This window comes from Hemiscyllium ocellatum, chromosome 1 (assembly GCF_020745735.1).
Source record: "Hemiscyllium ocellatum isolate sHemOce1 chromosome 1, sHemOce1.pat.X.cur, whole genome shotgun sequence".
NCBI lineage: Eukaryota > Metazoa > Chordata > Chondrichthyes > Orectolobiformes > Hemiscylliidae > Hemiscyllium > Hemiscyllium ocellatum.
In genome coordinates this window covers 166202660-166227225 of record NC_083401.1, presented here as the reverse complement: position 1 = coordinate 166227225, position 24566 = coordinate 166202660, and the positions used below count along the sequence as shown (strand labels likewise).

The window sequence follows — 24566 nt, the reverse complement described above, 5'->3', positions numbered from 1 at the left end:
AGTACAATTACAACATTTAAAAGAACTCTGGATGGGTATAAGAATAGGAAGGGTTTGGAGGGATATGGGCCGGGTGCTGACAAACGGGACTAGATTAATTTAGGGTATCTGGTCGGCGTGGACAAGTTGGTCTGAAGCGTCTGTTTGTGCTGTACATCTCTATGACTCTTTGTAACCCCAAGTTTCAGGTCACTGTTCTAATTCTCCACCTTGACCCTACATTGACATCTCCATCCTGGGTTTGCTGGTACGGTGCAACAAGCTGGAAAAACAGTACCTCATCTTTCTATCAGATGTTTACACCGAGTCTGACAATTTCAGATCAGAAATTCTCACCCCATCTCCTGTTATTCTTGTGTATTTTCCTGTTTTCCTTTGATCTTAGACAGCAGCTTTTGCTGATGATTGTTCTTTCGGGTGCCAGGACACAAGGGGAGAATGGAGCCAGGTAAGTGATGGAATGTTTCGGGTTAGTCAAAGCAGATGGAAGAGAAGGTATCAGATCCGAGGGCAGAAGGAATTGGTGAGTGTAAAGATCAGATTAGATTAGATACCCTAGTGTGGAAACAAGCCCTTTGGCCCAACGAGTCCACACCGACTCTCTGAAGAGCAACCCACCCAGATGCATTCCTCCATCCTAAATTTCCCCTGACTAATGCATCTAACACTATGGGCAATTTACCATGGCTAATTCACCTGACCTGCAAATCTTTGGACTGTGGAAGGAAACCAGAGCACCCGGAGGAAACCCACACAGACAGTCGCCCAAGGCAGGAATCGAACCCGGGTCCCTGGTGCAGTGAGGCAGCAGTGCTAACCACTGAGCCACCATGCTGCCACTGGGGTGTCAGCTTAATAGTTACTCAAGAGTTTGACGAGGATTTTAATAATCTAACATTTCCTAAGTAGGTGATGAGCACTAGAACGCTCACAATTCTCCAATTTAAATGATTATTTTCAGAGGGTTTTAGATACAGGGCAATAGAATCAATGCTCCAAGTAATTCCTTTAGAGTCCACACTGTCCAGTTTCCACAGGGTTCCGATGCACAATTGCAAAAATGACCGTCTAGTTATCAACTCTGCTTCATTTTTCCAAAGACGCCGCCAGACCTGCTGAGTACTTCTAGCATTTTCTGTTTTATTGAAGATTCCCAATATTTTGCTTTTTCTTTAATAAGGGAGCCTCGGATCTCACCATCCAGGTGTGAGGAACGTACCCAAGTAAAAACTTACACACACTATTTTTGAATCCTTTCGCTTGAATTCCAGCTATAATTCTACAGGTGATAAATTGTAGATTCAATATACAGTAGTTTAAACAGCATATCTGCTCAGCACCAAAGTTTGGTGACCTTAGTCTGAAGAACAATACAACTATCTTCACATCAAATACATTTTGGTATCTTCAGTATGTCAAAAAAATCCAAAAATTAAAAGCAACTTTACTGTTAACAGATGTGAGACTTCTTCAGGTATAGAAACATTCCTTATCAAGATTTTGAACTTGAAGTAATTTGTAAACCAGACTGTCCAGAATTCATGTCCCGCCCTGACTTGAAATGAGCTTAAAGAGTCATGTTCCATATTTCTGTATGAGAGAGAGAGAAAAATGTAGGCAATGTCAAGACAGAGTTTTACAGCTCAGCACAGAGCAGTCTAAACATTGTGGATTTTTTTTGGAAAATTATTCATGAACTCTCAAAAAGCAAAGTGGGAATATTTTCTGCTTCTGCCACTTTCTGACAGGACCACATGTATTATCCATCTCTTACTTTAAAAATCTTTTTAGGCTACCATGTTCTTTGTACATATTGTGATGACGTTTAGTTTATGTTGTCTAGTCACTGATTTATCAATTAGTATATAGTTTGTTTTCTAATTTTTATCTCAATACGTTCGTGACATTCAATATACATGTCCAGTCCAAGTCATACAGCATGAAAACAGACACTTCAGTCCAGCCAGTCTGCCCTAACCGTGTTCCCTAACTAAGTTAGTCCCACCTGCCTGTGCTTGGCCCATATCCCTCAAACTTTTCTATCAACTTAGCCAAAATATCTTTTAAACATTGTAACTGTACCTGCACCCACCACTTGCTCTGGCAACTCATTTCACATACGAGCCACTCTGTTTAAAAAAGTTGCCCCAATGTCATTTTTAAATCTTTCTCCTCGAACCTTAAAAATATGCCCCCTTGCTTTGAACACCCCCACCCTAGGGAAAAGACCCTAGTCATTCACCTTATCGATGCCCCTCATGAGTGTCAATAAGGTCAACCCTCAATCTCCTGTGCTCCAGTGAAAAAAGGTCCCAATCTACCCAGCCTATTTTTATATCTCAAGCCCTCTATTTTGGGCAACATCCTGGTAAATCGTTTCTGAATGCTCTCCCTTTTAATAATATCCTTCCTATAACTCGGAGACCAGAGTTGCACACAGTATGCCAAAAAAGGCCTCAATGTCCTGTACAACCTCAAAATGACATCCCAACTCCTGAACTCAAATTACACCAAATTTATTCAAGGTGGAATTAGATAAATTTTTAAAAAGTCAAGTGAGCCAAAGGCAATGGAGGACACAAATGTTGGGCTCAAATCTCAACCAGGTTAAATATGATTACAGAACAACCTCAATTATCCAAACGAGGCAGGCGGAATGTATTGTTTGGATAACTGTTCAGATCACGAATAATGTTTTTACAGGACCTTGCGGTCTTGTTCGGACAACTGATGGTCAAATAACAGAGTTTGTTCCTTATATTGAATGGCAGAACAGACTCACGAGTGAATGGTCTAGTCCAGTTCCTATGGGTGCAATCTCCCCATTATTTTGTCAAAGTGTAAAGACAAGCATGTAGGTGGCAATGAAGGAGATAAGATAACGCACTTGATTTCAGGCCATTCACTTCAGTAAGGGATGACAGGTGAATATGGGCAAGTGAACAGTCCTTTACACAGTCATCCGAAGCTGCTGATCAAATAGAAGGCAGCAATGTCTAGCTCCTTGGCAAGGCTAGGTAAAGCAAAGATCTTCTGCTCTGTGAATTCAACAAGGCAGCAATTGATTTTTTTTTTAATCAGTGTGCCGCAGAGTGGGTGTTGGAGAAAGGGGCTTTCAAGTCAAGGATAAAAGAGTGGTCCTCCTTGCCCAGAGTCAATGCCTCCAACTGGCTTCAGCTGGGGTAATTGCACATCTCCCCCATGACCAAGCAGGCAGTCACCCAGGTTTCTGAGTCAAGAAACTGACGAACTTGCCTACCTGCAGAGGAGGAAAATGGTTAGGGAGGTGGGGAATGGAGATCCTTGAAAATGGCCAATTGAGAATGTCCCCAGCAGACCTTTTCACCTAGAATTTAACTGGATTGGCAAGAATTCAGACAATGCTGCCAACTACTTTCCCTTCCCCACACTTCAGAGGAGAGCAATTCACCCTATACTCCTACTAGGAAGGTTACACAAATACAAGTGGCTTTTATTGTTTGTGTTAATTGCTGGTTAGGTGCAGGCAACACTGCAGATGAGATTGGGATATGGCCAAGGAAATTGGGATTTCTAAATCTGCACAGCATTTAAAAAATGCAGAGTAACGAAACATAAATCACTCAATCAATCAATCAATACATAAACATTTGGATTCTTCTCAAAGTACAGTAATTGTAAATTAATACTAACCAATGATTTTCATACTTAAAGTGAAAAAGATCTAAACAAACAGACCCAAAAAGAGACCCTTTGTTCAATGGGTTTTTGAAGGGAAAGCATAGTTAACAAATTCATCCTGCTCCTGAGACACCCCCCGGCCCCTTTAAAAATTAGTTCCACCCCCTTTAAAAATTAATACAAAAGGGTTAACAGATTGATCTTACATCAAAGGAATTATTCAGGCAACAAGCCTGTGAATCCAAACTTTCACAAATATCATGTTTTACCAAGTGAACAAATAAACTAAAAAAAAGCTTTAGTTTTCAAAATCTAACCATTTAGTGCATTACAAAAATAAATATAGGAGATTTAAACACTCCAGACCACCTCATAGTGAACTCACCTTTCTATTAGCTGCAGTGCAGGAAATGTTTTTGTTATTAAGCTGCCATTTATTACGTGCGTCACTTCACCTGAACAGTTTCCTATATCATCAGACATAGCAGCTGTTGGAAAATAAAATGAAAATATTCTTCTACAGTATCCAAAGATTACATTCTGCATTTATACAGAACTCTGTTAGAACTCAATAAAACATATCAACACATTACAAAACATGCCATGCCTTAAGTAGCACTTTAAAAAGTTTAGAAACCTTCAAGTTGTGTGTAAGAGTTATGCTTTGTGATTGAGGACTCTGTAGCATTCAGTTAAAATTTGCCAGATTCAACTTCAGTCCCAATAAAGACTTGGAAGCACGCAAATTTCCTTGACTAATAAATTACATTTAATCATCATTTCAATTACCACCTAAGCATTAAATTACCTACCTTTGCAAATAATAGAAGCAACCCTCGTCAAATTGGTCCCAGATGTTTCCAGGAGTATTGGCTCAAACTCAACAGTAATTGTGCTTGCCCTTGGCAGAAAATGAACATTCTGTGAAGGATTAACAAAACAATGTCAATTTACGAGTAGTACTTGGCAGGTATTGTCAGTAAAGAAAGTAGACTAATGAAAATGATTTAACAGAATTAAATAAATTCAGAAGGTAACTGACATAATTGTTATTAGGCACAGGTACAATACAGCCTCAGTTCAGAGTTACAATTTTTAGCAAGTGATTTTATCACGATTGGGACAGACAGTAACAAATATCTCCTCTGATTATAGTGAAGAGAAAAATGGCAGCAAAACAGAATTGGCCTTTTGTTTCTATCGCACTTGTACAAAACTCAAAATTAACTCCTCCTTTGCACACTAACTGGGAATTCTTACCCATATGGAACAATAACATGAACCAGAGATTGAAGTTCAGATCATACAAAATGATAAAAATATTTAAAAGTCGTACCTTAATATACAAAATATTGTTCCCTGAATGCAAGAAGTACACCAAATTTATTTGTTCACCTGTAAAATAGGAATTTAGTAACTGCAAAGGCAGTTAAAAGTATTGATATTTTCAGAAGCATCTGTGAAACAATTAAGTAATTTGTTGTCGCCATGCATTCACTGCTGGAAAAGTAATGAAAATTCAAAAAGCTGAAATGCACCTCAAGCAAGTAACGGTTAAAGCTTTCCCCAAATTTTGATAGTAGTAGTATAAATTTTTTTACATTAATAGAATCATTAATTACATTCACTTAGAATCACCATTGTATATTCCCTCTGCCAAAAATCACATTACCGGAAGGAAATCTCCCACTTCTGCAGATAAAATATATAAAACATGCCACTGGGAAGGAGCAGATAAAACCGGTGAGATGTATTAACTTACCTGAGGTACCTTCTTTGTGAACTGGTAAATAAAGTACAAAAATGTTTTCTAACAAATAGCTCTTTACTATTTCAAATTCTTTGTAGCACTCTCCCATGTGGAGAGAGATGTCGACAAATAGTATAAGCTTTCCATTCCTCGACAAGCAATGTTTCTGTAACAAATAATGAAGAATTAAATCAGTGAAAAGTAATCTGTGACTTCCAAATATCAAATATTTGTAAGGGTCAAGAAAAAAAAGAGACCAGTTCAGGAGTTAGTATCACATTCAAAACATACAGCTTTAATATTTGGTGGATTAGTATTATTTCAAAGCAATTTAGCCTTACAATTGTAAACCCTCCTTGAAGAAACCGGTGGTATGGGGTTTAACAGAATTCACACAATTTACACAACAATTTCAGGCATGAGCATTGGGGTCAGAGTTTGCTGCAAACTGGGCAACCATCAAACATAGCAGAACAGTATTAACATTCCAAAACTAATGTTTCTTAACTTGCATAAGTTCATGCAATGTAAGGTAAAAAGTGTGGATATATTCTCAGTTATCCCCTTTTTCCAGTTTGGTATTTGCCTAACTTGAATCCTGTCTGAAAGCCATATTCATGCCCGTCGTTTCCATGGTATGATTTCATGTGCCCCCACTCTACTCACTGCATCCAGCTACCAGTGGTGAATGGCACTGGCTGTAAACTAGGTAAGTTACATTACTGTGGCAGGGTTGATGTACTAGGCTTTTGTCAAGAAGAAAATTCTAAACCATAATATATACCCTGTGTTGCAAGAGAAAGGTAATCCACTTTGGTGGACAGTAGAAGCTCAGAATTTCTCAATACATGCAATGGGTCAAAAGGACAAAAATTTCTCATTCATTATCACTTTCTGAACTTGAAGTTTAGAATGCATTTCAGTAAAGTCATGTCTCAGGACAAAAAGAAACATCCTAAAACTTTGTTAGTTAATGTATTGTTGCTCTATTAAAGTCTCCTCTTACTATTTATTTTGAATGAATTACCACCTTCCCAAATTTCTCTGGCATTGATTTGAGTATTTTTCTGCTCCAATCAATGTATCCACTGGGGCAATTCTTCTTGTCATGTTCATGACTGACTAGTATTTTAGTACAGAGTTAATATTTGAAAACAATATTACAATAAATAAAATTAAATGCATTGCTACACAATGCCCCACAGTCAGAAAATGAAGCATTGCCATTTTCCAAACTTATCAGGACAAGTACATTCTTAATTGAAAATGTGCTATGGAATCTTCTATATCCTCCTGAATTCTATGCCTCCATTTGAAGCACATCACCTCCAGCATGACCACAGCGATGCACTGTAACATGGAGGCTATGGGAAAGAAAAGGGAGGAACATGATGGCAAAAGAGTAATATCACTAGACCAGTATTCCAGGGACACAGGCAAATGCCCTGGGGAGAAAGTTCAAAGTTATGAGAACATACGTTCAATGAATAAATTTAGAAAGTAAAATTAGACTTCATAACTCTAACCACAAAACTATCAATTGTTACTAAGACCCATTTGTTTCGCCAATGTCCTTCAGGAATTGAAATCTGCCATCCTTACTAGTCTACCCTACATTAGAGTCATGACCCACAAAAATGCAATTGACTGTTGTCTGCTTTTGAAATGGCCATAATTCAAAGGCTATAAGGGATGGAAACAAATACTGGCCTTATCAGTGACACATATCATGGAAAGTACAATAAAGTAGTAAAATTGTCAGCCAAGATAATGTGCTTGCATGTTAAATTAAAAATATTACAATCTCAGGTAAGTGTTAAATAACACTGTACAGGATGACAGATAAATGGAGAGAAGTTTAAAAGTAAATGGTTCAGAGAGTCTATTCATTATCCTTTGCAACATGACCTGTCACTTTAAACATCCAGGACTGAATTAAACAAACTTAGCGATGAAGCTTACAAAAACCAAAGAAATGCAAATGCTGGAAATCAAATCAAAAATGGAAATTGCTGGAAAAATTCTGCAGGTCCAGCAACATCTGTGGAGGAAAAGCAGAATTATCTGATACCAAAACAGAAATTACTGGATTCTGCTTTCTCTACACAGATTGAGCTTTTCCAGCAACTTTGTTTTTGTCAATGATCAAACTAATGAGATAATATAAAATATAAAAGATGCGATTAAAATGTAATATTGAGAAATTAACTGCAGAATTTCACATGGGAGATCAATTTTGTTCTGTTGATTAATGCATTTTTCCATCCAATCCAAATCCCACAGCACAATTCAAAATAAAATACATGATGCATGAAAAAAGAGAGGGCGTTGCTTACCTGGAAATCTTTGTAGCTCTGTAAAGGTAGAGTAAGTTCAAAACTCAGTTCTGAGTGTGTGCAATTTGATTTTTTTTCCTAGATGACCACAGACAAATGAGAAATGAAAATCTTCAATACAAACTTGATTATAGCAAATTTACAGTAAATACTTTTGACAAAGCCAATGGATTCAATTTTGCATTTTCTTTCATCGCCGACCTCTGCTAAAGATTTCTTACTCACTCATGGATGCAGGCACTGCTGACCAGGCCAGCATTTATCTCCCATCACTATTACCCCAATATATTCTGAGAGGGTAATAAGACAGGACGGGGGTGGGTGGGGGTGGGGGTGTGGCTGGTTCTACATTGTATTCAAGACAATTCTCAAGATTCAGGTTTAACAGAATTTGAGTGTCATGGAAAAAACCATTGCTAGATCTGGTTTCAGGAAATGAGGTACTTGAAGTGAAACAAACGTCAATAAAGGAATATTAAGGCTCCAGTGATGATAGCACCAAAAGGTTTCAATAAGTTCTGGAAAAGAATAATCTCAAGTGAAAATTTTAGACTGGAGAGTAAATGTTTTTAGCAGGTTAGTGCAAGTCTGTCCCAGATAGGCTCCAATCAAATTAGCAGGAAGAACAGTAACTGAACACTTTTAAAAGACATGACAGCATGTGCATAATTCCATGTAGGGAAAAGGTGGAACATGCTAGGCTAGAGTTCCTAGATGATGAAATAAAGATGGGCAGAAAAAATGAAATAGATGTGCATTACAGATGTCATGATGATAATATAACTGAGGCAGAATATAAGAAGTTGAGAGTTGGAAGTGAAAGAGGAAATCAGCAAATATGCAAAAAGAATGGCAACTTTTAAAAAACAGAACCCAAAAGGGGAGATGGAGAAAGATATGGGTATGACTCTTAATGAATACTTTGTAAAAGTCTTGACCAAAGAAGGGGCAATGAAGGCACTGCAATTGAAGAAGTGTGTGAAATATTGAATGTGATGAACATGGGGAGAGATGAAGTTTTGATGGGACTTGCAACTTGATAGTGAATAAATCACCAGGACTGGATATCTCAGGATGTTATAAGAAACCAGGGAGGAATTGGTAAAGATCATTGTTTTACAATCTTCACTGGATGCAGATATACTGCAGGAGAATTGCAGCACTGTACATATTATACCTCTGATTGAAGATAAAAGCTGTATACCAAACAATTAAAGGCCTCCAATGCTTTCATTGACTGATGTACAAGAATACTTGGACCTCGTTGTACTGCCCCTTTACCTAACTTGACTCCATTTAAGAAGTAGCTGAAAATGTGTTGCTGGAAAAGCGCAGGAGGTCAGGCAGCATCCAAGAAGCAAGAGAATCAACATTTCGGGCATGAGCCCTTCTTCATGAGCTCTTCATTCCTGAAGAAGGGCTCATGCCTGAAACGTCGATTCTCCTCCTCCTTGGATGCTGCCTGACCTGCTGCGCTTTTCCAGCAACACATTTTCAGTTCTGATCTCCAGCATCTGCAGTCCTCACTTTCTCCATTTAGGTAGTAATCTGCCTTCCTGTTCTTGCCACCAAAGTGGATAACCACACATTTATCCACATTAAACTGCATCTGCCTGCATCCGTCCACTAACCTAGCCTGTCCAGGTCACCCTGCATTCTCCTAACATCCTCCTCCCATTTCACCCTGCCACCCAGCTTTGTCCCTTCAGCAAATTTGCTAATATCATTTTTAATACCTTCATCTATATCATTAATGTACATTGTAAAAAGCTGCAGTCTCAGCACTGACCCCCACTGGTCATTGCCTGCCATTCTGAAAGGGAACCGTTTATTACTACTCATTGTTTCCTGTCAGCCAACCAATTTTCAATCCACGTCAGTATTTTGCCCCTAATACCATGTGCCCTAATTTTGCTCACTAACCTCCTATGTGAGACTTTATCAAAGGCTTTCTGAAAGTCCAGGTATACGACATCCACTGGATCTCCCTTGTCCCATCTTCAGAGTTACATCCTCAAAATTCCAGAAGATTAGTCAAGCATGATTTCCCCTTCATAAATCCATGCTGACTCTGACCTACCTGGTTACTACTATCCAGATGTGTCGTAATTTCATCCTTTATAATTGACTCCAGCATCTTTCCCACCACTGAGGTCAGACTAACTGGTCTATAATTCTCGGTTTTCTCTCTCCCACCTTTCTTAAAAAAGTGGGACAACATTAGTCACCCTCCAATCCACAGGAACTGATCCTGAATCTATAGAACATTGGAAAATGATCACCAATGTATCCACGATTTCTAGAGCCACCTCCTTCAGTACCCTGGGATGTAGACCATCAGGCCCCAGGGACTTATCAACCTTCAGACCTAACAGTCTCTACAAAACCAATTCCAGGCAAATATAAATTCCCTTCAGTTTAGGTCCTTCAGCCACTATTACATCTGGTAGATTGCTCATGTCTTCCCCAGTGAAGACAGATCTAAAGTACCAATTCAATTCTTCTGCCATTTCTTTGTTCCCTATAATAAATTCACCCATTTCTATCTTCAAGGGCTCAACTTAAGTCTTAACCTTTTTTTCTTTTCACATAAAAAGCCTTTACTATCCTCCTTTATATTTTTGGCCAGTTTACTTTTGTACCTTATTTTTTCTTTGCATATTTCCTTTTTAGTTATCTTTTGTTCTTTCAAAGCTTCCCAGTCATCCGATTTCCCACTCTTCTTTGCTATGTTATACTTTTTCCCTTTTGTCTTTATATGGTCCTTAACTTCTCTCATCAGCCACGGCCACCCCTGCCTCCCCTCAGGATCTTTCTTCCTTTTGGGAATGAACTGATCCTGCATCTTCTGCATTATACCCAGAAATACCTGCCATTGTTGTTCCACTGCCATCCCTGCTAGGGGATTGCACCATTGAACTTTGGCCAGCTCCTCCCTCATAGCTCCACAATTCTCCTTATTCAACTGAAATATTGTCATTTCCAATTCTACCCTCTCCCTTTCAAATTACAGATTAAAGCTTATTGTATTGTTGTCACTACCTCCTAATGGCTCCTTTACTTCGAGGTCCCTGATCAAATCCGGTTTGTTGCATAACACCAGATCCAGAATTGCCTTCTCCTTGATAGGCTCCAGCACAAGCTGTTCTAAGAATACATCTCGGAGGCACTCCACAAACTCCCTTTCTTGGGGTCCAGTACCATCCTGATTCTCCCAGTCTACCTGCATGTTTAAATCCTCCATAACAACTTTGCAACAGGCCAATTTCAGCTCCTTATTCAACTTACACACTACATTCAGACTACTGTTTGGGGGCCTGTAGATAACTCCCATTAGGGTCTTTCTACCCTTAGAATTTCTCAGCTCTATCCATACTGACTCTACATCCCCTGATTCTAGGTGCCCCCGTGCAAGGGACTGAATAACATTCCTTACCAACAGGGCCACCCCACCCCCTCTGCCCATCAGTCTGTCCTTACGATAGCTCGTATAGCCTTGAATATTCATTTCCCAGGCCCTGTCCACTTGAAGCCACGTCTCAGTTATCCCCACAACATTGTAACTACCAAATTCCAAATGAGCCTCAAGCTCACCTACCTTATTTCTAATGCTTCGTGCATTCATATATAATATTTTTAATTTGTTAATCCCCTCACCCTTCCTATCAATCCCTATTTCACTTGACCTTACGGCATGATCCTTTTTTGAGTTTTCTGCTCCATTGATATCGTTGTCTTTCTTGACTGCTCTTGTTCTAACTTTCCTTTTAACTTCCTTCTTAAACTTCCCGTTTGCATTTGGAAGATTAACAAGACAAAAGGAATACATAATAAATAGGAAGATACGTAGAGGAAGTGAGGGACCTTGGACTGCAAGTTCACAGAACGCTAAAAGGTAGCAGAACAGTTTGTGAAGGTGGCATATGGAATACTTTCCTTTGTCAGACAAGTCACAGGGTACAACAGCACAGGACTTACACTGAAGTTACATAAAATATTTATTGGATCACAGCATGTGTACTAGTGAGAGTTTTGGTCATCTCATTAGAAATGTAGAAGGTGCAGAGAAGATATACAAGGATATCGCCAGGACTGCAAAATTGCAACAATGAGGAAAGACTGGACATGCTGGGGTTGCTTTTCTTCTAACAGAGGAAATTGAGGCGAGAGTGGATTCTGTTCAAAGTTGAGAAAGGCCAGGATAACGCATGGGAAAGATAGATTTCCCTGAATGGGATATAAAGTAGCAAGGACTGAATGCTTGCATTTTTAAGTCTAAAGGCTCACTTTGCACAAGTCAAATTTTATTTCTAGTTGGCATTTAATTGAAACCTACAGTTTAAACTGTGGTTCCCAGCCTTAAGCAAGACACAAGGTCTTCAATCAAAGAACAGACAGATTAATAAAACACCAACTGAAATTAGATCCTCATTAAGTGAGCTAGACTCTTCTCTTGGCACATAAAACTAAACAATTCAGTGCAACTTAGCACTTAGGCGACTTAAAACAGAGTGCTAGAGTTAGGTGGTTGAGTGAGAGAGGGAAGGAGGGAAAGAGGTTTTCTTTTATTTTTCCCAAACATTGAGCCTCAGACATCGACTCTTATGCTGAAACAGGTAAATAAGTTAGTTGTTTTCTGAGTATCTGTTAAGTGAGTGATGTCTAATCTATTTCTAAACATCGAAATAGTATAACAACTGGTGGAAAGGCCCATAAATAATATAAAAACATTAAGTATAAAAGATTGAAATAAAGTGGAGCTCCTGAAAAACACATGAAGGATGGCAACACAGGTGATGTGTCACAAGTGCAGCATATGGGAGCTCCTGGATGACAGTTGGGTCCAGATTAAACATGTCTGCAGCAAGTGCTGATACTCACGTAGTTGCGGTTCACAGTTAAGTTGGAGGCTGACCTACACAGACTTCAACACATCATGGAAGAGGCAAGAGTTACCTGGATTCTTTGTACTCCTAGGCATTCACACCTCTTACAGTTTGGTTGTCAAATATGGTCAGTGTTCAGGTGTTCAAAGACAGAGACAGGAAAAAGGAGGTGGTCCTGCATAGTTAGTGAGAGGAGCTAGGCATCAAATCAAGTTGCAGATCTTTGTATTATAACCTAAACCATGTGCATAATGCAAATCAGGTTAGAAAGACACGCGTGGCTCAAAGACTGCTCTGGGAGGAGTGGGCTCCAGCTCATTGAGCACTGGCACACGTATTGGGAAAAGCAGGAACTTACAGATGGGCTGCTGTCCACTTGAATTGTGCTGGGGCTGCATTTTTGCAACCCTACAACTAGGAAAGTAGACAGGATATTCAACTAAATAGTGGGGGCAAGGGATCAAATTTAGGAAAATGTAGTAAATCAAAGGATAAAGTCAAGGCAACAGGGAAAGGATTTAATATACAAAATGAAATACTGCAACAGGAAGGGATAGTGAAAGAAGAACAAATTGGAGAATTAACCAACTCATAAGATTAGAATTCAAAGAGAAGGATAAAACTAAAGGTTTTGTATCTGAATGCATATAGAATTCAAAACAAAACAGACAAACTGAAAGCATAAATGGAAATGAGTACATACAATCTGGTAACCACTACACAGAAACAGGGCTGAAGCTTGACATGGATTAGGATCTTAATCTTCAAGGGTACAGGACATTTAGAAAGAATAGGAAGCTAGGAAAGCATGGGGGGGGGGGGGGTTCAGTTAGTTGGTGATGGTATTAGCATTATAGAGGGGGGATGGTCTGAGTTCAGGAATCCAGAATATGAAACCAGTTTAGGTAGAAATAAAAAAATGATAAAGGCATGGAGTATTTTAATCAGGTGGGATGCAGCCACATCCCCATGCCCAACAATACTGACAAGATCGGGTAAGCACGAAGAGGTGGAAATGATGTGAGCTTGTCAGAAAAGCACATCGATAATTGTGGGAGATTTTAATCTAAATATAGACTGAAAAAGTCAGATGGGTAAAGGTAGACCAGATGAAGAGTTCATAAAATCTTTTCAGAATAGCTTCTTAGAACATTATGTTCTGAAGATAACCAGACAGCAGGCAATACTAGACTTACACAATGAGTGTGAACAAATGATCACAAAGGCACCCCTAGGAGGCAGCGGACATAACATGACTGAATTTTATATTTAGTCTGAGGAACTGTGATGGGCTCCAAGACTACTTTATACCATTTTAAAAAGGCGAATTATGAAGGCATTTGTGGTCAAGTGGAAATGCAACAGATAGGATCAAATTAAAGGAAGCAGCATAGCATTGTGCAGTGTTGGCAGGTCAGAGGATCAGATATCATCATAGAATCCCTAGAGCCTGGAAGGAGGCCATTCAGCCCATCAAGTCTATACTAACCCTCTAATGAGCTACGGTAAAGCCATCAATCTACAGGACAATAGGTTTAATTCTGGTCATAGGATATCTTTGCAGGATGATAATCCAGGTAATAAATTGTGGTTTGAACAAATGTGGATCAATTTCGGGAAAGCCAGAGATTTGTTAGAAGCAAATAATGTTTAATTAATCTCAAGTTTTGAAAAAGTAAACATGGTGGAAGAGCTAACACAAACACCAGGGTTTCACAGCCATCAATCCTAGGACCAATGTTTTTCTTGTTAAACATTAGTACCCTAGATATAGGTATACTGGTCATAATTTCAGATCGGAGGTGCTAAAATTTGCAAATGTTGTGAACTGCAAAGAGGAGTGATAGAGTTCAAGAGGAAGCAAACAGAATGGACAGAATAGATAGAAGAAAATTAATGCAGAGAAGTGTGAAGTTGTTTTTTTCTTATTTTTTCAAAGAATCTGGATATTATGGCAAGGCCAGCATTTTGACATCCATTTTGGGAAGACTGAGAGAAAATTTGATGTGTATGTCAAAGTCATCCAGGTTCTCGACAGCCAATGGGGACAAGACATCCCCATTGACATGAGAGTCAAGAACTAGAGGACAGCGATATAATTGGCAAGAGAGGCAAAAGTTATGGAAGGAAAAACATTTTCACAAACAAGTTGATGAGATTGTGAATTTTCTGGTTCATTTTGTGTCAGCATAGACATAATGAGATGGTCTCTAACCAGGTAAGGTTGGTGAATGGGGAAGTGTGGTTAAGTTATTTGATTATGTAGACCCTGCTGAATATTACCAACATTTTCAGATTCTGTCACCAGCAGCTCAGATGCAACAAGATCTTACCACTGCTGCTTTAGAATCATTTCAGTCATTGGAGAAATGAGCAATATTATAATCTTGCTCATTAAAGATATCCCTTTTTTTCAAATTTGTGAAAAGTTGTTTATTCCATTTTCAACTTCTACCTGATTTTCTATTATACATTTGAGCAAAGAATACAATATACAACACAATACAGCACAGGAACAGGCCCTCCAGCCCACCAAGCCTGAGCCAATTCTAGTCCTTATTTAGACCCACTACTTATTTCCCATATGCGGTATTTATGTTTTTGTTCACATGCTGAAGTACCTGCTTCCACCACCTCCACTGACGGTGCATTCCAGGTAGCCACCATCCTCTGATATATTTTCTGTTTCTCCCTTAAATTTTCACACACTCATCCCGAACCTGTGCCTGCTTACAGTTGACCTTTCCACCCTGGGGTAAAATCCTCTGACTATCCACCCTATGTGTGCCCCTCATAATATTGGAGACCTCCAAGGTCGCTCCTCAGCCTCCACCTTTCCAGTGAAAACAATCCAAGTTTATCCAACTTTTCCTCATAACTAAAATTCTCTGGATCAGGCAACATCCTGGTAAATCTTCTCTGCCCCCTCTACATCCTTCTGGTGGTGTGGCCACCTACAACTAAACATTATATACCAAATGTTAAACTAACTGAAGTTTTTTTACAGACATAACACAACTTGAAAATTTTTATAGTCCTGACCAGGCCAACGAAGGCAAGCATGCTGCACAACCTCTTGACCACCTTATTCACCTATATTTCCACTTTCAGGGATCTGTGGACCCAAGTACTCTGACCCTCTGTATGCTAATGTTCAAGAGGATTCTGCCATTTGTTGTATAATTCACACCTGAATTTGATTTTCCAAAATGTATCACCTTGCATTTGTCCAGATTAAACTCCATCTGCCACTTCTCTGCCCAAATCTGCAATCTATATCTCTCTATGTCCTTTGACAATCTTCCTCACTTTCTGCAACCACACTAATTTTGGTGTCTTGCAGAGAGCCAGAATGGACACGACAGGCCCAAAGGCCTCCTCTAGGGGTGCAACTATTTTATGATTCGTTAATGTTGACCACCATATTCTGAAAGTTTTAAACTAAAGCTACTTTTCCTGCAGCATTAATTTTTGTGACAAAAGACAATTTTACTACTCCAACTCAATTTCCCATTTCTTTTTTACAGTTTTGGAACAAAATGCTCAGATGAAATCCCAACTACATTCTCAGAAGACATGATGGAAATGTCTTTACAGCGGGACAAAACAAACAGATGCAATTATACCAAGATCATGAAATCCAGATCATTCTCCTCCCCTTCTCAGAAATCTTTGATAATTTGAATATAAACAATATGAAGCAAACTGGTGGTATGCTTAAGCAACAATTTTCCCGTCTGCATTGCTCAACGAAGTATCTACTGCATAGTTTAGAGAAGGCGCCAACAACTTTCAAGGTCTTCTGCATATTACACACTTGCACCATATAAAGGCAGATTCTGGGACATATACAGTAAATGGAAGATGTTTACACACCTTTTCTAGAGTATTTTTTAAGAAGTTTAAATACTTTATTTTTCTAACAAAACAAATGATCACTGTTTCAAACTGGAATGAAACACCCTCCCCTTTATTCAATAATTCAAAATGAGTTGAAGGCCATATAAACAGCTTTCCTCCCTCTCTGGTATATTGGCTATTTCTGTAACTAGCAGTTTAATGCCTTATTAAACAAACTAACCCCTTTACCAGCAAGCTGCACCCTTTAACAGCCTTGTAACTACGTGATTTCCTGCTGGTGTTGGTGCTGTGGGGCTGATTTCCATACAACTTTGATCCAACATCAATCATATCAAATTGAAAAGCGATCATCTTAACTAAACTAAGTTCAGAGCCACTTCGCCTCTAATCAACAAAGAGAAAAGGTTCTTATTCCAATGGAAGGAAAAGTAGCAATTTAAATACAAACAAACAAACAATGAATTTTGACTATCAGTAAACAAGTATACAGCTAATAACTTATCCTAATGTTTTTGACTTAGATTGTATAAAATTATTCAGTCTTAACTGTGTTTGTACATATGCACCAACCTGAATATTTTGAATGCGTGGAAAAAAGATGAGTTTGTCACCCCCACACAGCTCGGGAATGGGAACTCCAACACCAATCATCTTTATTTAACGTTAAAGGAAATGAAAAGGGACAATTCAACATTCAGTAAATACCAATGTAATTATACAATTGATTTCCCTTCATTCAGCATACGCTCCTTTTTAATTTTAAAATAACTTATTTTGCAACTGTTTCAAGAAGAATAAATTTGCTTGTCAATATTTCGAATTTCTGTAAACACATTTAATAAATATTAAATAAATCAAGGGATTTTGAGAGATCAACTTAAACAATTTATGAAATTCAATTTGCCAGTGGAAAAGTCTGCATATTTAATAATTTAAAATGAATTTGAGGTAACATTGATAGCTCTTCTCTTTCCTTCCCTTCTTACACTTTAAGTATTGAAGTTGGCAGAGGTTTGATGTATTATCAAATAAGCTAACTTCATCCCTACCACAAAACTGCTCCTCCTCCAAACCCCCAAAAGCATTAACTCATGCAGGATGCAACAATTCCTCCACAATAGCTGTCCCCTAGTAATGTGATCACTTTACGCATCAATTTAGATGGTCAATAAATATTCCTCAAGTAGCATAGTTTCATCAGCATCTCTCAACATCAGTTAAATCCATTTGTCCAAATAAGAAATTATATAATCAAATTCTTGAGCCACTGGCTTCATCTGTGCTGCAATACATCTGTACCAGATTTCTGCAAGAGCAATTTATCTAACCCCCTGCCCTTTTCATGGAACCACACAAACACTCTCTTCAGATATCTTCCCAATTCCTTATTGAAAGTCACAATTCAATGTCTCAACTCATTCTCTGCCAAGTTATTCTAGAATCTAACCAAAAACGCATAAAGGTGGATAAATCCCTAGGACCTGATCAGATATACCCTAAACCCTGGAGGAAGCTAGGGAAGTGATTGCTGGGCCCCTTGCGGAGATATTTGTATCATTGATAGTCACAGGTGAGGTGCTGGATGACTGTAGGTTGGCTTACGTGGTGCCACTGTTTAAGAAAGATGTTAAGGAAAAGCCAAGGAACAACAGACAGGGGAGCCTGATATTGGTGATGGGCGAGTTGATGGAAGGAATCTTGTGGGACAGGATTTATACGTATTTGGAAAGGTAAGGACTGATTAGGGATAGTCAACATGGCTTTGTGCGTGGAAAATCATCTCTCATGAACTTGATTAAGTTTTGTAATGGAGTAACGAGGATTGATTAGGACAGTGGACTTTATCCAAATGGACTTCAGTAAGGCGTTTGACAAGGTTCCTCATGGGAGACTGGTTATCAAGGTTAGACCACAACGAAACTGGGATAAATAGCCATTTAGATACAGAACTGGTGGAGTGTTGCCTTTTAGACTGGAGGCCTGGGACCAGTGGAGTGCTACAAGGCACTGGGTTCACTGCTTTTCATTATTTATATAAATGATTTGGATGTGAACATAGGAGGTATAGTTAGTAAGTTTGTAGATGACACCAAAATTGGAAGGGTTGTGGACAGCAAAGGTTACCTCCGTGTACAATGGGGCTCTTGATCAGATGGGCCAATGGGACAAGGAGTGGCAGATGGGATTTAATTTAGATAAATGTAAGGTGCTGCATTTTGGAAAGGCAATATCAGGGCAGGACGTATACACTTAATAGTAAGGTTCTCGGGAGTGTTGCTGAACAAAGATGTGGAGGAGCCAGTGTTGGACTGGGGTGGAAATCAGGAAGGAGCAGTGCTCGGAAAGCTAGTGCTTCCAAATAAACCTGTTTGAGATAATGCTGAACAAAGACCTTGGAGTGCAGGTTCATAGCTCCTTGAAAGTGAAGTCGCTGGTAGATAGGATGGTGAAGGCGTCAATTTGGCATACTTTCCTTTATTGGTCAAAGTAATGAGCATCTGAGTTGGGTGGTCATGTTTCGGCTGTACAGGACATTGGTTAGACCACTTTTGGAATACTGTGCGCAATTCGAGTCTCCCTCCTAATGGAATGATGTTGTAAAATTTGAAAGGATTAAGAAAAGATTTACAAGAATATTGCCAGGAATGGAGGGCTTGAGCTACAGGGAGAGGCTGAATAGGCTGGGGCTATTTTCAATGGAGCGTCAGAGGCTGAGGGGTGACCTTACAGGTTTATGAAATCAAGAGGGGCATGGATAGGGTAAACAGACAAGGCCTTTTCCTGGGGTGGGGGTCTATAACTAGAAGGCATAGGTTTAGGGTGAGGGGGGAAAATATAAAAGAGACCTAAGGGGCAACTTCTTTTACACAGAGGGTGGTATGTGTATGGAATGGGCTGCCGGAGGAAGTTGTGGAGGCTGGTACAATCACAACATTTAAAAGGCATCTGGATGGATATATGAGTAGGAAGAGGTTAGAGGGATATGAGCCAAGTGCTGGCAAATGGGACTAGAATAGGTTAGGATATCTGGTTAGTATGGACAAGTTGGACTGAAGGGTCTGTTTTGGTACTGTACATATCTATGACTCCATCTGCTGCATATTAATGTGTCTAATGATGCCTTTGGTACTTTTGCCAATTACTTTAAATCTGCATTTTCTGGTTCTTGGCCCTTCCTTCAACAGGCAAGATTTCTATATATTTTGCCCAGACCCATCCCATGATTTTGAACACCTATCAACTCTTCTCTCAACCTTTTCTAAAGGGAATAGCCCAGCTTCAAGATTCTACTTGTAGCTCAAGTCCCTTGTCCTGGCACCCTCTCTAGGGTCTTTAATGCCTTTCTCAAACTTCTCTTTGCTCTTCCTATCAAATTAGTACTACATCGTGCTTCTCTACATCAACTCTCATCTGTTGATGTCTGTCCACTTTAAGGCAATTTTTGTCCCCTTGGAATTTACCACTGTCCTCCTTACATTTCACAATATTTTCAAATTTGTCATCTTCAAAATTATGAAATGCGCTTACCCAAGTTGTAGTTTTCTTATTATTTGGCAACACCATTCACTTCACTGTTTTCTCACCAAGTCAGCTTTGTATTCATAGTGTCACTGTCACTCTTACTTCACAGGCTTCAAATCGTTATTAAATCTATAATGTTGCACTTTAGTTAAAACTTTAGAAAGCCCATACAGACCAAATTAACCTCACTATCCTCATCAACCATTTGCTACCTCAAAGATCTCAATTAAGTCGGTCTGCAGAGAGTCTCTTTAGCAAATCTGTACTGGCTTTCCTTTAACAATCTCAGATTAGGGGGCATGTCATTTACGCCTGAGATGAGAAGGAACTCCTTCATTCAGAAGGTATCAAACCATTGGAATTCTCTAGCCAAAGTGACTGAACATCCGTAGCCTTCAAGTTGAAGACGGACATCGATAGATTTCTACTTACTGATGGCATTAAGGCATATGGGGATAGCCTTAAGGAAATCAGCCATGATCGAGAACAAACGTCCCAGAGGCTGAAAACATTTCTCCAAGTACCTGCTCATTTTGCCCTCAATCATCAGAATGAAAAATGGTAGAATTTGAATTCAATACTATAAATTTGAAATAAAAAGCCTTTTCAATGGGGATCTGTAACCACTGTCAACTATTCAAAAAACCCATATGGTTCAGTAGTGTCTTAAGGAAAAAAATATATCCTTCCTTGGTCTGACTTATGAGACACCCCAGAAATACAACAATGTTTATGATGCTTAACTGCACCTGAGCAATGAACGCTGACCTAGCCAGCAAAATGCACATCTTCTGAACAAAGTGTTAAAAAATAAATTCTAAATCTTTCCACCAAAGTCAAAGCACACTGGTCTTTGGTTGCCAACTTGATCCTTAAATCCTCTTAAATCGCTCCACCTAAGAATGGCCACGCACCACCACCCACAGAATCGAGAGCGCACTATTGATCTGTCAATCCTTTCCATGTCCGGGCTGGGTGAGGTTTCCCGTGTTGAGTCAAATTAAGCCACAGGCTCCACTCCTGGTGGTGCCCTTCCGTCAATTCCTTTACGTTCCAGCTTTGAAACCATAATCCCACTGGGAGCCAAAGGCTTTAGTTTCCCGGAAGCTGCTCGGGGGAGGGGGTCATGCCCGATCGCTAGTCGGCATTGTTTATGGTCGGAACTACGACAGTATCTGATAGTCTTCGAACCTCCAACTTTCGTTCTTGACAAATGAAAATATTCTTGGCAAATGTTTTCACTTTTATTCTTCTTGCGCCGGCCCAAGAATTTCACCTCTCGTGGCACAATAAGAATGCCCCCAGCCGTCCCTCTTAATCATGGCCCCAGTTCTAAAATCCAACAAAATAGACCCAGGATTCTATTCTATTACTCCTAGCTGGAGTATTCAGGTGACCAGCCTGCTTTGAAACTGACCCCCAAGACACTCGGCTCAGAGCAGATGTTCACAAGTAAAAGGGACAGCTGAAAAATGGGAAGCCTTTCGAAATGAGATAATGAGAGTCCAGAGACTCTCAGGGTGAAAGGCAAGGTTGGTAGGTATAGGGAATGCTGGATGACTAAATAAATTGAGGGTTTGGTTAAGAAAAAGGAGGAAGCATATGTCATGTACAGACAGGATAGATCGAGTGAATCCTTAGAAAAGTATAAAGGCAGTAGGGAAATATACTTGAGTGAAATCAGGAGTGCAAAAAGGGGACATGAGATAGCTTTGGCAAATAAAGTTAAGGAAAAGTCAGTTTTTACAAATACATTAAGGGCAAAAGGGTAACTAGGGAGAGAATAGGGACCCTCAAAGATCAGCAAGACAGCCATTGTGTGAAGCTGCAGGAGATGGGTAAGATGCTAAATGAGTATCTTGCATCAGTGTTTACTGTGGAAAAGGACATTTAAGATATAGAACGTAGGGAAATAGATGGTGATATCTTGAAAAAAAAAGTGTCCATATTATAGAGGAGGAAGTGCTGAAAGTCTTGAAATGCATAAATGTGGATAAATCCCCAGGACCTAATCAGGTGTACCCTAGAATTCTGTGGGAAGCTAGAGAAGTGATTGCTGGGCTTCTTGCTGAGATATTTGTACCATCGATAGTCATAGGTGAGGTGCTGGAAGACTGGAGGTTGGCTAACGTTGTGCCATTATTTAAAAAAGGTGGTAAGGACAAGCCAGGGAACTATAGACCAGTGAGCCTGACACCGGCAATGGGCAAATTGCTGGAACAAATCCTGAGGGACAGGATATACTTGTATTTGGAAAAGCAAGGACTGATTAGGGATAGTCAACATGGCTTTGCGCATGGGAAATCACATCTCTCAAACTTGATTGAGTTTTTTGAAGTAACAAAGAGGATTGTTGAGGGCAGAGCGGTGAATGCGATCTATATGGACCTCAGTAAGGCTTTTGACAAGATTCCCCATGGGAGGCTGGTTAGCAAGGTTAGATTGCATGGAATACAGGGAGAACTAACCATTTGGATACAGAACTGGCTCAAAAAGGTAGATGACAGAAGTTGGTGGTGGTGGAGGGGTTGTTTTTCAGACTGGAGGCCTGTGACCAGTGGAGTGCCACAAGGATCAGTGCTAGATCCACTACCTTTCATCATTTATATAAATAGTTTGGATGTGAGCATAAGAGGTAGTTAGCAAGTTTGCAGATGACACCAAAATTGGAGGTGTAGTGGACAGCGAAGAAGGTTACCTCAGAATACAATGGGATCGTGATCAGATGGGCCAATGGGCTGAGAAGTAGCAAATGGAGTTTAATTCAGATAAATGCAAGGTGCTGCATTTTGGGAAAGGAAATTTTAGCAGATCTTTGCACTTAATAGTAAGGTCCGAGGGAGTGTTGCTTAACCAAGAGACCTTGGAGTGCAGGTTCATAGCTCCTTGAAAGTAGAGTCACAGATAGATAGGATAGTGAAGGTGGTGTTAGGTATGCTTTTCTTTATTGGTCAGAGCTTTGAGTATAGGAGTTGGAAGGTCATGTACAGGTCATTGGTTAGGCCACTGTTGGAATATTGCGTGCAATTCTGGTTTCCTTCTTACTGGAAGGATGTTGTGAAGCTTGTAAGTGTTCAGCAAAGATTTACAAGGATGCTGCCAAGGTTGGAGGATTTGAGCTATAGGGAGAGGTTGAATATATGGCTGTTTTCCCTGGAGCATCTGAGGTTGATGGGTGACCTTATAGAAGTTGAGGAAAGATATAAAAGAGACCTAAGTGGTAACTTTTTCACACAGAGGGTGGCACATGTGCGGAATGTGCTGCCAAAGGAAGTGGTGGAGACTAGTACAATTGCAACATTTAAAAGGCGTCTGGATGGGTATCAGAATAGGAAGGATTGAGAGAGATATGGGCCAGGTACTGGCAAGTGGGACTAGATTGGGTTGAAATAACTGGTCGGCATGGATGAGTTGAACCAAAGAGTCTGTTTCTGTGCTTTATATTTCTGTAACTCCTTGACTCTATTTGCAATTCTCCAATCCCCTCACATCTCTCTATTAAAGGGAGATTAGAAGATTATGGCCAATACCTCGATTTCTACCTTTCTATCCTCAGCATCTTTGGATATGTCCTGTTCAGACCTTGTAACTTAGGAAAGCGCAACCATTTTTTTTAATGCCTCCCCTTTATCAATTTTTAACCCTTCCAGTTTTTCACCTACCTACCCCTTCACTTTTACTTTACAGTATTGTCTTTCAGGGAAGAGTTAAATGCAGAATTTGAACTTTATACCTGAACCACGTACACTGTGTCCATATGTAAAGTCTGAACAGATTTGGCCAACAACTGCTAAGCAGTACAGAACTCCATTTACCAAGAGACTTGTCTTCACAATGGACACTATGTACAAGTGAAATGAACCATTTGATTTTTTTTAATTTCATAACTCTACCAAAAACACTAACAGCAGTACAAAATGTTGCATACTTAGTTATATTATGGTGTTGTGTAATGCAGCAGCTACACCTAGATCTCATCAACACATTAGAAGTAAAATTTTAGAATTAAGTCCATATACCAACCTGATATGAAAGAGTCCCATGTGTAGAAGTGTTTATAAATAAAGAACTTTGCACACTTCCTTTTTCAGTGGGCAGAAAGACAACTCTAAATAGAATGTTTCCTCCTGTTGGAATTATCTGGAGCATAGAAAATACAAAATGTTAAGTTCTCATGAGGACAATTACAGTCTATATACATATATTGAATTTGTCTCCTTGTCACAGTAACGTGACTTACAGAATAAAGGCTGTTAATGTAGCTGGACTATATCTGCAATTATTAAGTGCTATATATACAACAAACTGAAAGACCATTATTTCACCAACATTTTGCACTATTAGGTACAATTTATATTATGGATGCAGGTTTGCTCGCTGAGCTGAAAGGTTCATTTCCAAATGTTTTGTTACCTTACTAGGTAACATCTTCAGTGGACCTCACGCGAAGCAATGCTGAAAATTCCTGCTTTCTATTTATGTGTTTGGGTTTTCTTGGGTTGGTGTCATTTCCTGTGGTGATGTCATTTCCTGTAGCGATTTCATTTCCTG

The 24566-nt window shown here is 39.4% G+C and overlaps 1 protein-coding gene across 2 annotated transcripts in view; it reads right to left on the bottom strand.

Moving 5' to 3' along the window:
* Window positions 1–24566, bottom strand: part of tmem131l (transmembrane 131 like) — a 152775-nt gene that overhangs the window by 69777 nt on the left and 58432 nt on the right. For both annotated transcript variants that reach the window (XM_060827627.1, XM_060827636.1), the window contains exons 6-13: window positions 24039–24155; window positions 17064–17144; window positions 7747–7824; window positions 5423–5576; window positions 4997–5055; window positions 4473–4581; window positions 4046–4148; window positions 1449–1590 (exon numbers count right to left, since the gene is read on the bottom strand). In XM_060827627.1, coding sequence (XP_060683610.1) covers window positions 1449–1590; window positions 4046–4148; window positions 4473–4581; window positions 4997–5055; window positions 5423–5576; window positions 7747–7824; window positions 17064–17144; window positions 24039–24155 — 843 coding nt within the window. The remainder of the gene's footprint in view (window positions 1–1448; window positions 1591–4045; window positions 4149–4472; window positions 4582–4996; window positions 5056–5422; window positions 5577–7746; window positions 7825–17063; window positions 17145–24038; window positions 24156–24566) is intronic.